The sequence below is a fragment of the Otolemur garnettii genome, unplaced genomic scaffold, assembly GCF_000181295.1.
Source record: "Otolemur garnettii isolate 467f Iridium unplaced genomic scaffold, OtoGar3 scaffold00179, whole genome shotgun sequence".
NCBI lineage: Eukaryota > Metazoa > Chordata > Mammalia > Primates > Galagidae > Otolemur > Otolemur garnettii.
In genome coordinates, this window is record NW_003852574.1 from 1,234,893 (window position 1) to 1,249,830 (window position 14,938).

Consider the following 14,938-nt stretch of genomic DNA (forward strand, 5'->3'; position numbering starts at 1 on the left):
GACCAGGTCTTGCTCTACCTCAAGCTGGTCTCAAACCCAAGAGCTCAAGCAATCCACCCACTTCAGCCTCCCAGAGGGCTAGTATTATAGACGTGAGCTACCTCACCTGGCCAGAAAGGGCTTTTTATGTGTGTCTATGTGTCCAGGGGAGCACACACAACTTGCGTGGCCACTGCACGGTATGTGGCTATAAAGTCCCAGGTTTTCCCTGGCAGGTTAGCCCATATTCTAGGCACTGATGATGATGCCACATGCATGCAAGCAGTTGAAGATTTTGGTGGACCCAGCTCCAGGCATAGGCTGTGGTTACCAACAGCCAGTGTCCTGCATCTTCCCACTCAACACATAGGTCCCTGTGTGCTTTCCTCATAGGAAGTTGTATACACACGTAATATCCAGCTCACCCAGTGTCACAGGGTGGGAACCAGCTCTGCATGGGGCAGCGGTCCTGTCTCCATACCTCTAGTCTTGAGTTCAGACCACAGTCCTAGAGGCCAGAAGATGTACTGGATGAGCTGGACTTCCATTGCTAAATGGGATCAGAGGGGCTGGTGATGAGATGGACCTCTAAGAATCCCACCACCACCACCACCTACCCCCTCCACCTAGTGAACTAAACCCTCTTGTCTTGGGGCTGGGTGCGGTGGTTCACCCCTCTGATCCTAGGACATCTGGGAAGTTGAGATTAGTGGATTGCATGAGGTCAGGAATTGGAGACCTGAATTGAATTGGCCTGAGTTAAGAGGAAGACCCAGTCTCTAAAAATAGGCTGGTGTTGTGGTGGGTGCCTGTAGCCCAAGCTACTCAGGAGGTTGAGGCAAGAGGATCACTTAAGCCCAAGAGTTTGAGGTTGCTGTGAGCTATGACGCCATGGCACTCTACTGAGGGTGACAAAGTGAGACTCCACCTCAACCCCCCTCTAAAAAGAACTTAAACCCTCTAGGCTCAGTGCCTGTAGAACAGGCACCAGCCAAATGCACTGAGGCTGACGGGTTTGAACCCAGCCTGGGACTGCTAAACAACAATGACAATGGCAACAAAAATATAACTGGGCATTGTGGCAAGCACCTGTAGTCCCAGTTACTCAAGAGGCTGAGGCAAAGAATTGTCTAAGCCCAGGAGTTTGAGGTTGCTGTGAGCTGTGACACCATGGTAATCTATTGAGGATGACATAGTGAGACTGTCTCAAAAAAAAAAAAAAAAAAAAACAACGTAAACCCTCTTGTCAATGCTCTAATGGTCTGCCCTTAGAATCAGAATGCTACCCTCTTTAGCAGGAGTTTTTTGTTTGTTTGTTTGTTTGTTTGCAGGTTTTGGCCGGGGCTGGGTTTGAACCCGCCACCTCTGGCATATAGGTCGGAGGCATACTCCTTTGAGCCACAGGCGCTGCCTTGTTTTGTTTTGTTTTTTAGAGACAGAGGCTCACTTTGTCGCCCTCGGTAGAGTGCCGTGGCATCACAGCTCACAGCAACAACCTCCAGCCACTGGACTTAGGTGATTCTCTGGCCTCAGCCTCCTGAGTAGCTGAGACTACAGGTGCCCACCACAACACCTATTGGCTATTTTTTTGTTGCAGTTTGGTCAGGGCCAGGTTTGAACCACCACCCTCAGTATATGGGGCCAGCGTCCTACTCACTGAGCCACTGGTGCCACCCTGTTTTTGTTGTTTTAACAATGTCCTATGCTCTTAAAAAATGCCCTTAAAAGAAACTGTTTTAGCTCTGAGCAGCATAGCATTTGGTATTCCCTCTTACGTTGCCTCAGCACCAGGCCAGGGGCTGAAATGGATGCCCTTGTAAGGTGTGATGTTTTGATGGGCTCTACACACTCATGACCCAGATGCAGAGTATGTCTAGGACCTTAGATGAGCTTGTGGCCTGCAACTCAAGGTCCCTGCAGTTGGCACATGCCACTAGGAGGAGGGGTAGGAGTAGGAGTTAGGTGCCCACCAGGGGTGAGGGAGGTGATGAGAAAGAATCCTTTACACTTTTCCCTTTTTTTCACACCTACCCCCCCCCTTTTTTTTGAGACAGAGTCTTAAGCTGTTGCCCTGGGTAGAGTGCCATGGCATTATAGTTCACAATAACCTCAAACTCTTGGGCTTAAGCGATTCTCTTGCCTCAGCCTCCCAAGTAGCTGAGACTACAGGTGCCCACAACAATGCCTGGCTATTTTTTGGTTGTAGTTGTCATTGTTGTTTGGCAGGCCCAGGCAGGATATGAACCCACCAGCCTTGGGATATATGGCTGGTGCCCTAGCCGCTGAGCTACAGGCACCCAGCTTTTTAAACCCCTTTTCAGATAGATGTCTACTGTGGGCAGCCCCTTTCTTTCCCACCTGAGAGAGCCATTTACCTGATTCCTGTGGGGAATGATTTGAAAGAGGTGGGACACTGCCCCACAGGGCCAAGCAAGGTGGAGACTAGCCAGGAAGTTTTTCAGAAACTCACATGAGTGATCCAGGTGCGAGCCACTGGCCAAGGCTGCCATGCAGAGACCACGGCCTGCAAGGAAGCGTCCATGGTACAGAATGGCTAGCCAGGGATAGCTGTAGCAGGCCATCATGGGCTCACAGTGGGCCTGCACAGCCTCACACAGGCTGCAGCATAGGTAGATAACCATACAGAGGAACCGTTGGGGGTGGTGCAACTGCAGGCTGGGCATTCAGATCTGCTGGTTGCTAGGCAACAATACTCTGGTCACCTAGCAACACCACTGCAGCCTGGCTTTCTCAGCCTGCAGCCTTGCCTCCTCCCTCACAGAGCTGCTGTCTTACCTCCCCCACCTCTTCAGCCCAAGCTTCTTTCCAGCTTTCCCTTGCACCTCCCCCTCCAGCTTCATGGCCATTTAATGTCTGAGGAGGGGGTGGGGAGTCCTTGCCCTCTTGACATTCACTATCCATCTTAAAGGGAGAAAGCAGAGCCCTTCTTCTGGTCCTGAAAGGCTTACAGGGCAGGTCAAGAAAGGCCAGGGCTGGGGTTGGCAAGGAGTACAGGGGCCTGGTCCTACGCGGTTTTTTTTGAGAGAGTCTCACTTTGTCACCCTTGGTAGAGTGCGTGGCGTTGTAGCTCACCGCAACCTCAAACTCTTGGACTGAAGTGATTCTCTTGCCTGTGTAGTCCCAGGCACCAGCCACAATGCCCGGCTATTTTTAGAAATGGGGTCTCACTTTAGCTCAAGCTGGTCTCAAACTCCTGAGCTCAAGCAATCTGTCTACCTCAGCCTCCCAAAGTGCTAGGATTGGCACAGGCATGAGCCACTGTGCCTGGCCTTGGTGCCAAGTTCTATTGACATGGTCACCCAGAGTATCTGGAAGTGAACTGTTCACAGGTTACATTTGGCTGGGGAAGAAGAATCAGCCCCATGACCTCTTGGACTCTCTGGGAGAAAAGCCCACCAGAGGGGCCTCACCTCCATCTTTTGCCAGGATTCTTTGGACAGAGCTTCCATACCTCACTGGTATATGTGGCTGGTGCCTTAGCTGCTTGAGTTATAGGCGCTGAGCCAAGGCTTGGCTATTATTAGAGACCAGGTCTTGCTCTACCTCAAGCTGGTCTCAAACCCAAGAGCGCAAGCAATCCACCCACTTCAGCCTCCCAGAGGGCTAGTATTATAGACGTGCAGAAGCTACTTGCCTGGTTGCCCTATCTTGATGTTAAAGAGCCCTTGATGGTTGTGGGGCCAGGCCACAGGTCTAACCCCATGTGCTCACTGCTGGCAGTTCCCTGCCTACAGGCACCTGCTTCCCTCTGCCAGGAACACTGTAACAAGGAAAAAATAATCCTTCATTTTCCTCCCTGCCCCAGTCAGCAGTCAGCATTGCTAGAGCTTAGCAAGGATTAACTGCCTGAGCAGGGCCTAGCTGAGGGCTCCCCCTGCTCTGTACCTGGGAGCCCCTGCCCCACCTGTTAAGGCACACAGGGGCAAAGATGGTGCAGAGGATGAGGCAAGCATCAGGATGGCACTCCTGGACAAGCAGGGGCAACCAGGTGACTGACTGCTGGATGGCCTCAACCTCTGTGTTCTGTCCCAGCAAGTTGGGCAGCCACCTCTCTATGTAGCCAATATTGTGACACAGGTCATGGCCTGGCACTGCATGGGGTCCCAGGGACTCCTTGGCCCGCCATCACCCCATACCCCACAGTGACACCAGCACCATCAACATCTCCAGCCCTCTTCACTCCGTCACCTGCCTTCTCTGCCCTGGCCTTAATGAGCTTTGATTAAGGGCTTATAGGACTGTTACCTACCCTAGGAGCCAACAGAGAAGGAGATCTTGCATGTTTGCACATCTCCCAGGTGTTTGGATCCACCTGGTTAGGCCCCAACAGGCTGACTGGACTATTAGTTTTGGATTAGTACACAGTGGAGTGGGGGCTGTATAGGCTGGCAGCATCTCCACTGGGCCTGCAGATTACTGGCACTTAATAAACTGAAGAATGCTGAGCCTGTAGTTGGTTTATTTGTTTTTTTTTTTGAGACAGAGTCTCATTATGTCACCCTCAGTAGAGTGCTGTGGCATCACAGCTCACAGCAACCTCCAGCTCTTGGGTGTAGGCGATTCTCTTGCCTTGCATCCCAGGTAGCTGGGACTATAGGCACCTGCCGTAACACCCAGCTATTTTTTGTTGCAGTTTGGCCAGTGCCAGGTTTGAACCCGCCACCCTTGGTATATGGGGCCAGTATCCTACTCAGTGAGCCACAGGTGCCACCATGGTTAATTAATTAATTTATTTATTTTGAGACAGAGCCTCAAGCTATCCCCCTGGGTAGAGTGCCGTTGCATCACAGCTCACAGCAACCTCCAACTCCCGGGCTCAAGTGAGTCTCCAGGCTCTGACTCCCAAGTAGCTGGGACCACAGGCGCCCACCACAATGCCCAGCTATTTTTTGGTTGCAGCAGTTGTTTTGGCGGCCAGGCTGGATTTGAACCTGCCACCTTAGGTGTATGTGGCTGGCACCTTAGCCATTTGAGCCACAGGTGCCGACCCTGGTTTATTTTTTTGAGACAGAGTCTTACTTTGTCACCCTCGGTAGACTGCCATGGTGTCATAGCTCACAGCAACCTCAGACTCTTGGGCTCAAGCAATTCTCTTGCCTCAGCCTCCTGAATAGCTGGGACTATAAGCGCCCACCACAACGCCCGTCTATTTTTAGAGACAGGGTCTCCATCTAGCTCAGGCTGGTCTTGAATTCATGAGTTCAGGTGATCTGCCTGACTTGGCCTCCCAGAGTGCTGGGATTGTAGGTGTAAGCCACTGTGCCCAGCCTGTGGTTTGTTTTGTTTCTTCTTTTCTTTTCGTTTTTTTTTTTCCTGGCTTACTTTTATTTATTTATTTATTTTGTCAAGACAGAGTCTCACTTTATCGCCATTGGTAGAGGGCTGTGGCATCACACAGCTCATAGCAACCTCCAACTCCTGGGCTTAGGCTATTCTCTTGCCTCAGCCTCCCAAGTATGGGGAGGCACCTGTGGCTCAGTGAGTAGGGCACCAGCCTCATATACTGAGGGTGGTGGGTTCAAACCCGGCTCCGGCCAAACTGCAACAAAAAATAGCCAGGCCTTGTGGCAGGCACCTATAGTCCCAGCTACTCGGAAGGCTGAGGCAAGAGAATCTCCTAAGCCCAAGAGCTGGAGGTTGCTGTGAGCTGTGATGCCATGGCACTCTACCAAGGGCGACAAAGTGAGACTCTTATTAAAAAAAAAAATTATGTGTTATGCAATCAAGAGATGACTCTGTAGATTAGCAATTTGGTCTAACCTACTGCCCAGCAGGACTGTCTCCCAGCGCCTGGCTCATACCCTTTCTGAGCTTGCTGGGTTTGGAGGTCATGGAGGCCAGGGATGGTGGCCTTTGTCCTATCCTCAGCGTTATCATATCTAGGTCATTTAGTCCCAGTAGCCAAATCTGGTTGTGAGTGTGGATTCTGGAGAACAGCCTGGGTAGCCTGTCCTGGGCATGCTATCCATCTCTCTGTGCTTCCTCACAGAGAGGAAGGATGAATTAATGGGGCCTGGCTTTCTGAAATGTCTGTAAATGTTGAGGAGTTGATGTGTATGAAGTGCTTAGGACAGTGCCTTGGGCGGAGTCCATGTTATTTAAGTTTCATGTGCTGTGATTTCTATTAAAAAGCACTCCAATCCTGGCTCTGAGTGGCCGTTTTTGTCCCTCTTGGCAATGACTGGAATTTCATGCCAAGAATATGACTGGAAGAAGTGGCAGATAACCTGGAGAACCAGTCCCTTTGTGGGCCTCTTGTCCCCCAAAGAAGTCTTCTCTCCTTGAAACAAGGGAAGGAAGCAGGACCCAGGCAATAGCCCTGGAAGTGCCAGGGGACACCAGTATGTTAGCCCCCCAGGTCTGAGGTTCAGGGTCCAGCTCCACCAAGCCATCTTCCCACTGTGCCTCACATGCAGGCATTCAGCCAGTGGAGCCAAGCCCAGGCTTGACTGATCTTTATTCAGGGGCTTAGAGGCACAAAGTAGGCACTCAAGTGTACATTTATGCCAGAAAGAGTTGGGGAAGCAAAGGACACCCTAGGGTATCTTCTTAGAGACTAGCATCTGTCAAAAACCTGAGTAATGCCCATTGACTTTCCAGCACTAGGCAACTCAGCCTTTGTCAGATGACCAGCATCCATTAGTGCAGAAGAATAGACGAAAAGGCCCTCAGAGCGTCACACAGCTCACGGCAACCTCCAACTCCTGGGCTTATGCAATTCTCTTGCCTCAACCTCCTGAGTAGCTGGGACTACAGGTGCCTGCCACAATGCCCGGCTATTTTTTTGTTGCAGTTTGGCTGGAGCCAGGTTGGTATATGGGGCCGGTGCTCTACCCACTGAGCCACAGGCACCGCCTTTGTGCTTTGTTTTTATTTGAATAATGCTGAAAAGCAAAAATGAAGGAAGAATTAGCCACCATCTCTCCACTTTAAAAACTTATACCCAATTGGTTGGGTGTGGTGGCGGGTGCCTGTAGTCCCAGCTACTTGAGAAGCTGAGGGAAGAGAATCACTTGAGCCCAGGAGGTTGCTGTGGGCTATGATATGCAAGGGCACACTCTATCCAGGGTGACAGAATGAGCTACTCTGTCTCAAAAAACAAACAAAAAACCCCCTTACAACCAGTGAAAGTCAAACCTCTGTCCTTCAGGTCCACTCTCTGGCCCTCAGTCTTACCCCAAGGTGGGTGAGCCCATATCCAGGTTACCTCTGGCTTCCTCCCATGGTTCCCCGACCACAAGAAAGGCCCCACATTTCAAAGGCTGCCCAATATTTGCAGAGCAATTCAACTTGGACACTTCAGAGTCCAGATGTAAAAGGGTATGTAAAGTCCTCTAGACATGGTGGCCACCAAGGGATAAGGAGTACCACAGGAACCCTGTGGGGAGGAAAGTACAGGAAGCATCAGCACCCTGGCTCAGTCCTTGGCCTCACTCACCTCCTTCTCTGGCAGAAATCCCTGGTTTCCTAACTGATGAGGAGTGTCGGCTCATCATCCATCTGGCACAGATGAAGGGTTTACAGCGCAGCCAGATCCTGCCCACTGAAGAATATGAAGAGGCCATGAGCATGATGCAGATCAGCCAGCTGGACCTCTTCCGGCTGCTGGACCAGAACCACGATGGTCACTTGCAGCTCCGTGAGGTTGGGATCCTGGGCTTGAATAGGCATAGGGTGGGAATGTTCAGAATTACCTTTCTGGTGGTGAGGTCACTTGTCTAGCTCAGCCTTGGTCCCAAGAGTTAGGTAACTCCTCAGGCCTGCTTGGACATGCACATATCTGGGATATCCCTTCTCTCTCTGAAGAACCCTATCTTAGGAACCCCAGAGGATGGCAGGAGAATCCTGGGGCGGGGGGAGGTGATGACATTTATCACCATAGTGTCAAGTAGTATACCATCTTTGGCCTAGATTCTTTGCTGTCATGGCTGGGAGCCCCACAGAATTCATGATGGATGGAATAGTACCTCCGAGTGGCAAGCACTTTGTCCTTTCTCTGCATGGCCCTCATACATCGGGTAGGGTGTAGGGTCCATTGCCCACATGGAACACACCATGGAGCCTGGTCTTCTTGAGGGGCTTGGTGGTCATGCCCCAGCCAGGCTTCTCTCTGGTACCTGTTTCTTCTTCCCACCCAGGCCTTGGCTTCCCCACCTCACCTGGGCTATCTGAGTGGGCACAAGCCTATCCATTCTCCTTCTAACCATCCATCAGTGGTGCTCCCCAAGGACACAGTCCTCGCAAGGCTGGGAATACCAGTGGCCTCACGCTTCTTGTCTTCCCTGGCCTCTTTCTCAGATGCTTTTCATATCTCTGCCTACTCTATCAGTTCAGGGACAGTGAGTTCTATCCTGTGTCCTTAGTCATATCTTATCACCTGAATCTTAGCTCTGCAGCAAGAACTGGGCCATCTGTGATCTGGTGGTTCTTCATCATTGAAGTCATCCCATTAAGGAACCCTCTTGTGCTTTAGGTCCTGGCCCAGACTCGCCTAGGAAATGGGCGGTGGATGACTCCGGAGAACATTCAGGAGATGTATGCTGCAATGAAGGCTGACCCTGATGGTGATGGTGAGCTCATACCTTTCTACAGTTCTGTCCCTGTGAGCCTCTTGCTGACTGCCAAGTGCCTCATGTCAAAATAGGCTTGCCTGGGTGGTACCTATGGCTCAAAGGAGTAGGGCGCTGACCCCATATGCTCATATGCTGGAGGTGGTGGGTTTAAGCCCAGCCCTGGCTAAGAACTGAAAAAAAAAAAAAAAAAAAAAAAAAAGGCTTGCCCACAGCAAGGCGTCCTTTAGCCCAGCTTCTGTAGGGGCCAGAGATCGGGAGGTGAGGATCCAGCCTTGCCCCTTACCCCTGGGAAGTAGGCAGGCAGCTGACAGTCTAGAGAGCAGTATTTGGAGACTGTTTTGACTCTTTGGGGGTACAGGAAGGAGGCTGCTAGTTGGCAGAGGGCAGAGTGGGTAGAGCAGAAACAAAGGGACAGTGAGGCCAGCTTGAGCTTGGCTCTTAACCCTGTTCCATTCATATCTGCACTCAGACATCCACCCCAGCAGACAGCCTCCCTGGTCTAAGTAAGATCTCCCTTGCCTTCTTTTTGCCCACCTGGAGTCATGCCTAAACACCAGAGTGTTGCTAAATTTGCTAACTGCTGGGGTGGTAGGGGGACAGAAGCTGCCACATAAGTGGTCTCCCTCTGTCAATAACCCTTAGGAGGTTTCTGAGGTGCGGACATCACCCTCACGCCCACATTCTGGATCAATTGAATAAGATAATACCAAATATGGCTTGTAAGGATGATGTTGTGGCTGGTGAACCTTGAGTGAGGAATCTGGCTGGGACCTGTGGCTGGAGGATGGTCATACTGCTATTGTCCTCTATATAGAGCTGGTAACAGGCTTACAGTCCCCACCCTAGAGGAATCTGGGCCAAATGGCAGAAGGTGTCTACCTTGGGTCATTTGGAATAACGTGAAGAAGCAAAGACTCCAGCTGATCTTCTAGAACCCCAAGAGGGTAAAGCCCTTGCTTTGGTGGTTTGGGCAGGAAGAGGGGAGAGTGTTCTCATTTGATAGAACAAGGAGCCAAGTGCTCACACTTAGCTTTTTTTTTTGTTAAGGTAAACTAGTAACCCAGCAGGCAGGACTAACCAGGTGGTTTCTACCCAGGATGGGGCCTGAGATCATGAAAGAACCCCCAAGGGACTGGCCCTGCTTGTACCCTAGAGAGTGAAAGGCCCTGGATGAGACCTAGCACTGGTTACTCTCTCCTTCACCTCTACAGGTTGAAGGTTGGATACCATGTTCTACGCAGCCAGGCTGGAGGGCCAGGGTTAGTCCTTGGCCTAGCCTAGTGCCTGGCCATATGGCTCAGACCTCATTTGGAGACCCTGCTCTGGCCACTCTTACAGAAGTTGGACTTCTTCCTTTTGGAGGTCAAATCAGAGTTTAACCTGGAAAATTAACTTCTCCAGTCTTCCCTTAGGGCGTGATGTGACAGAAACCAGGTTCATCTCACCCAAGAGTCCACGTGGGGGACAAGTGCACATGGCCCCTCAGTGCCTGAGGCCAAGGGTTGATGCTGCCTTTGGGATAGGTAGGGAAGTGCAGCCAACCACTGTGACCTCCCTACCTGGGTTTGGTGGGCATTGATGGTGGGTGCCCTGTGCAGGAGTGCTGAGTCTGCAGGAGTTCTCCAACATGGACCTTCGAGACTTCCACAAGTACATGAGGAACCACAAGGCAGAATCCAGCGAACTGGTACGGAATAGCCACCACACCTGGCTCTACCAGGGTGAAGGTGCCCACCATGTAATGCGTGCCATCCGCCAGAGGTGAGTACCTGAGGTTGTCCTCCCTTGGGCAGGGGAAGAAGACTGGATAGGACCTCTACAAAACTTATGGGCTAAAGTAGAGAGGACAGAATTGATTAGTCAATTTGGGATTAACTTCCACGTGTTAGATCAGACTGGGATCCATCGAAAAGACAGGCAATTGGGGCGGCACCTGTGGCTCAAAAGGGTAAGGCACCGGTCCCATATATTGGAGGTGGTGGGTTTGAACCCAGCCCTGGCCAAAAACTGCCAAAAAAAAAAAAAAAAAAAAAGATAAGACAGGCAATTGGCTCGGTGCCTGTAGCACAGTGGTTACAGCACCAGCCACATACATTGAGGGTGGTGGGTTTGAACCTGGCCCAAGCCAGCTAAACGACGATGACAACTGCAACAAAAAATAGCCAGGCATTGTGGTGGGTGCCTATAGTCCCAGCTACTTGGGAGGCTGAGGCAAGACAATTGCCTAAGCCCAAGAGTTCGAGGTTGCTGTGAGCTGTGAGGTCACAGCACTCTACCAAGGGTGACATAGTGAGACTCTTCCTAAAAAAAAAAAAAAGAGAGAGAGAGATGTCCTCTTATCTTTGCCACAAGACTCCTGCTCCTCTACAGGCAGGGGTTTTAGATAAATACCTTCCTTCCTAATGGGAGGGACATAAGAATCCCATCCCTCCAATTTAGTGGAAATCTTATCTTTCCCACTGAGCAGGTGTCTCTGCCTCTGGCCTCCAGGAAGAAAGGGTCATAATGAGTAACTCTTTTGTGCTCTGGCAGGGCTAGCCTGAGATGGCTTCTAGGGGAGCTGAGTAAGGGTAGAGCTAGGTCAGGCCCAGGGCCTACCTTGGCCAGCTCATTAAGGCTGCCATCTTGCATAGGCCTATCTAGTCAAGTACCTACTCCCTACTAGGGTGCTGCGCCTCACTCGCCTGTCACCTGAGATTGTGGAGCTCAGTGAGCCGCTACAAGTTGTGCGATACAGTGAAGGAGGTCACTACCATGCCCATGTGGATAGTGGGCCTGTGTACCCAGAGACCATCTGCTCACATACCAAACTGGTGGCCAATGAGTCTGTACCCTTCGAGACCTCCTGCCGGCAAGTATCTTCTACCTGAGAGCTGCCCGCAATTCCTAGACCAGGTACCCTCATGATACAAGCACAGCCCTGCCCTATGGGCATGGCACTTGGCATCGGGCCAGGAATACTGGGCCATCCTGGTCAACAATGATCCTTCCTCTCTCCCAAAATTGTTTATCAAATGGTAGGTAGAAGGTGGCTACTGGTTATCATATCCACTCAAGGTAACACAAACTGAGGTCCCAAAGACACCAAAATTTGCCCATAGAGCTCTGCAACAAGGGGCAAGGCTGGACCCCCAGCTCTTTTTCCCTTCTCCTCCAGGTATTGATCTTTGACTCCATCTAGAAAAGCTAAAGCTGTGCCTCCCTCCCTAACCAAGACAGTTCCAGGTCTTTCCTCTTCATGTGGCTCTTCTGGCCCAGCCTCTTTAAGGCCCCAAGACCTTCTTCATGATCTTGCTTCTGTTAGCATTTCCCAGCTAGGCCTTTGGTCAAGGCCATATAATTTAGCTAAGTGTAACTCTCATCTTGGCCAAAAAATTACTGTGACATACTCTAAGAGACTGGTTTTGGGGGAAGGAGGGAATAGGGACATTCTTGGCATTGGCTTGCCCTGTTATCACCCATCCCAGCCTCTCCCTCTATAGCGCCTGGGAACCTGGGTGGCTTATCCTGCCCATAGGTAAGCCCCTGGAAGTGTCCACAGCTGGGGACCTACTCAATAGGCCCCCTGCCTTACAGCTATATGACAGTGCTGTTTTATCTGAACAACGTCACCGGTGGGGGCGAGACTGTCTTCCCTGTAGCAGACAACAGAACCTACGATGAAATGGTAAGAGCTGACTTACTGTGGACTGGCAGGGCCTTGGGCAAATGTAGCACACACCATTCTAGGCCTATGATGAAGCCCTGAGTGATCCCCTGGGCATATCTGGGTGGTTTCCCTTTGCTGCCTGGCCTTGGTTTCTGGCCTAACAGTGTGGCCAGTCTGAAAACTCTCCTACCCTGCTGCCCACAGAGTCTGATTCAGGATGACGTTGACCTCCGTGACACTCGAAGGCACTGTGACAAGGGAAACCTGCGTGTCAAGCCCCGACAGGGCACAGCAGTCTTTTGGTACAACTACCTGCCTGATGGGCAAGGTGAGAGCCTATGGCTAGGCCAGGGGGTTCCTTGAGAGCAGCTTCCCCTTACCCAATCCCTGTCTGCCACCCTGGAAGGCTGTTTCTGGCTGCCCTCCAAATAGTTTTCTGCCCTTGGTGCCTCCCAAACCATCCTTAGTGACTTTAGCATGTTACTCCAGTGCCTGTTCCATCCCCTGGATTATCTCAATCCTTATCATTTCCTGATACCCCAGCCTTCCTGCTTTTTAGAGCTCAAAACACACGTCCCAACCCAACACAGAATGGGAAGGGCTGTGAACAGGCCCAGCAGCAAGAAAAGTAGTTTCAGAGAGAGGGTGATGTTGACCATACATTAGTGGGGTGAAATGCTGAGCCCCCCAAAGGTGCCTTGTCTGGGTCTTTGCTACCCAAGATATGTATAACTGGGCCCACCTTTGTTAGAACCTTTGGTCTATAGGAGGCCAAGGTCAGGCCACACTAGCTCAGGGTCCCTTCCAACCCCTCCTTCGCTCATGCCACCCTCCTGTCCTAGGTTGGGTGGGCGACGTGGATGACTACTCGCTACATGGGGGCTGCTTGGTCACACGTGGCACCAAATGGATTGCCAACAACTGGATTAACGTGGACCCTAGCCAGGCTCGGCAAGCTCTGTTCCAGCAAGAGATGGCGCGCCTTGTCCGGGAAGGTGGCTCTGACTCACAGCCTGAGTGGGCTCTGGACCGAGCCTACCGCGATGCGCGTGTGGAGCTGTGAGAGGAAAGTTAGCCCCAACCGCTGATCGCCTGCCTCTCAAGATCAGGGCCTCGACTGTCCTGTCCTCCTCCAGACTAAAGGTCTGGCCAATGTCTTGTCCCATTCCCGTCTCCACCCGCGACACAGCGAAGTTCATACATTCACGCTATTTATTATGTATAGACCTCATACTGCCCAGTCAAATAAAACCACAAGGCTTTGAGCCACCGGGCGGACGAGCTCAGGGTGGGCGGGAGGGAGGCTGGGCCAGGCTGCAGGGGTGGAGGATCCCCAAGAGTGCCGCAGGCGTCACGTGAGGGGGAGGGGCAGCGGCCCCCCTTCGCCTGCCCGGCCAATCGTCAGCTGGATTGCGTGGGGCGAAGGGTCGTCATTGGACATCCACCGCTGGCGGACCTGGTCTCCGCTACCTGTAGCTAAGGCTCAGTAGATCCGCAGCGCAGCGCGCGGGGAAGGCTCGTTCTCGCGAGAGCTGACCTACCTTCTTGGCCGTGGCAGCCGCAGCACCTCGGGGACTGCAATGGATGCTCTGGAGGACTACGTTTGGCCGCGGGCAACCTCGGAGCTCATGCTCCTCCCGGTGACGGGTCTGGAGTGCGTGGGGGACCGGCTGTTGGCGGGTGAGGTTTGGCTTGAGACGCGCTCGCAGGCAAAGGAACTGCGCCCGCCTGGGGCGGGGCCACAGGAACAAAGGGATACCCAGAGTAGGAGGATGGGCGGCAGGATCAGACCTGATCGGACGTGGGAAGGGAGTCTAGGAGGTGGGGCGGACGATGACTAACCTGAAGAGGGCAAGGCCTGAGGCAAAAACCTGATGTGACTACCATGACCCTCTAGGAACTGCAGCCTGCCTGGAAAGGGTGGGCGGAGCCGAGGGAAAGTGCGGGGAAACGCGGCGGTTCGGAGAGGAGGAAGGGGGGCGAGAGTTGTGTGTGGCCCCTTTGGTGAGATGGGCGGGGATTCAGCCTTTCCTGAAGAGGCCTGGCCAAGGGAGCTACAGAAGGAACTGGGAGGGGTGGAACCGGGAGTGTGGGGTGTGGCTTCTTGGGGGAAGGCGGGGCCGGGAGAAGGCAAAGGTGAGGCTCTTCCTAAGGTGTGTTTGAAGATGCTCTGAGGTCGGTGGGGTCGCGGAGAATTACAGACGAGCTCACTCAGAATAGGGTTGTGCCTGGGGGAGCAGAGGTGCCTTCTGAGATGGGACATACAGGCCTCAGTGGCTGGCTGCAAACGCCAGGGAAGGAGGAATTCAGGGAACGACTCTGACCTGAGGTGTTAGAGTCCTAGGGAGCAGTAAAACCTGACTTGAAGCCACTAGTGACTGATGATGGTGCTGCTGAGGTGTTTTTTTTTGAGACAGCATCTCACTTTGTTCCCCTCAGTAGAGTGCCGTGTGCCGTGGCGTCACACATAGCTCACAGCAACCTCAAACTCTTGGGCTTAAGCAAGTCTCTTGCCTCAGTCTCCCAAGTCGCTGGGACTACAGGCGCCTGCCACACCGCTCAGCTGTTTTTTTTTTGTTTGTTTGTTTGTTTTTGAGACGGAGCCTCAAGCTATCCCCCTGGGCAGAGTGCCGTGGCATCACGCTCACAGCAACCTTCAACTCCTGGGCTCAAGCGCGTCTCCTGCCTCAGCCTCCCAAGTAGCTGGGACCACAGG

General features: G+C 52.3%; 2 protein-coding genes across 2 annotated transcripts in view; both read left to right on the top strand.

Moving 5' to 3' along the window:
- P4HTM (prolyl 4-hydroxylase, transmembrane) overlaps nt 1-13,508 on the top strand; it is a 20,671-nt gene extending 7,163 nt beyond the window's left edge. Inside the window, 7 exon segments of the mRNA XM_003800577.3 lie at nt 7,454-7,644; nt 8,474-8,570; nt 10,172-10,334; nt 11,239-11,424; nt 12,150-12,240; nt 12,427-12,550; nt 13,065-13,508. Coding sequence (XP_003800625.2) covers nt 7,454-7,644; nt 8,474-8,570; nt 10,172-10,334; nt 11,239-11,424; nt 12,150-12,240; nt 12,427-12,550; nt 13,065-13,285 — 1,073 coding nt within the window. The 3' untranslated portion in view covers nt 13,286-13,508.
- The window catches only part of WDR6 (WD repeat domain 6), a 9,526-nt gene continuing 8,021 nt past the window's right edge, over nt 13,434-14,938 (top strand). The window contains exon 1 of the mRNA XM_003800575.3: nt 13,434-13,902. Coding sequence (XP_003800623.1) covers nt 13,803-13,902 — 100 coding nt within the window. The 5' untranslated portion in view covers nt 13,434-13,802. The remainder of the gene's footprint in view (nt 13,903-14,938) is intronic.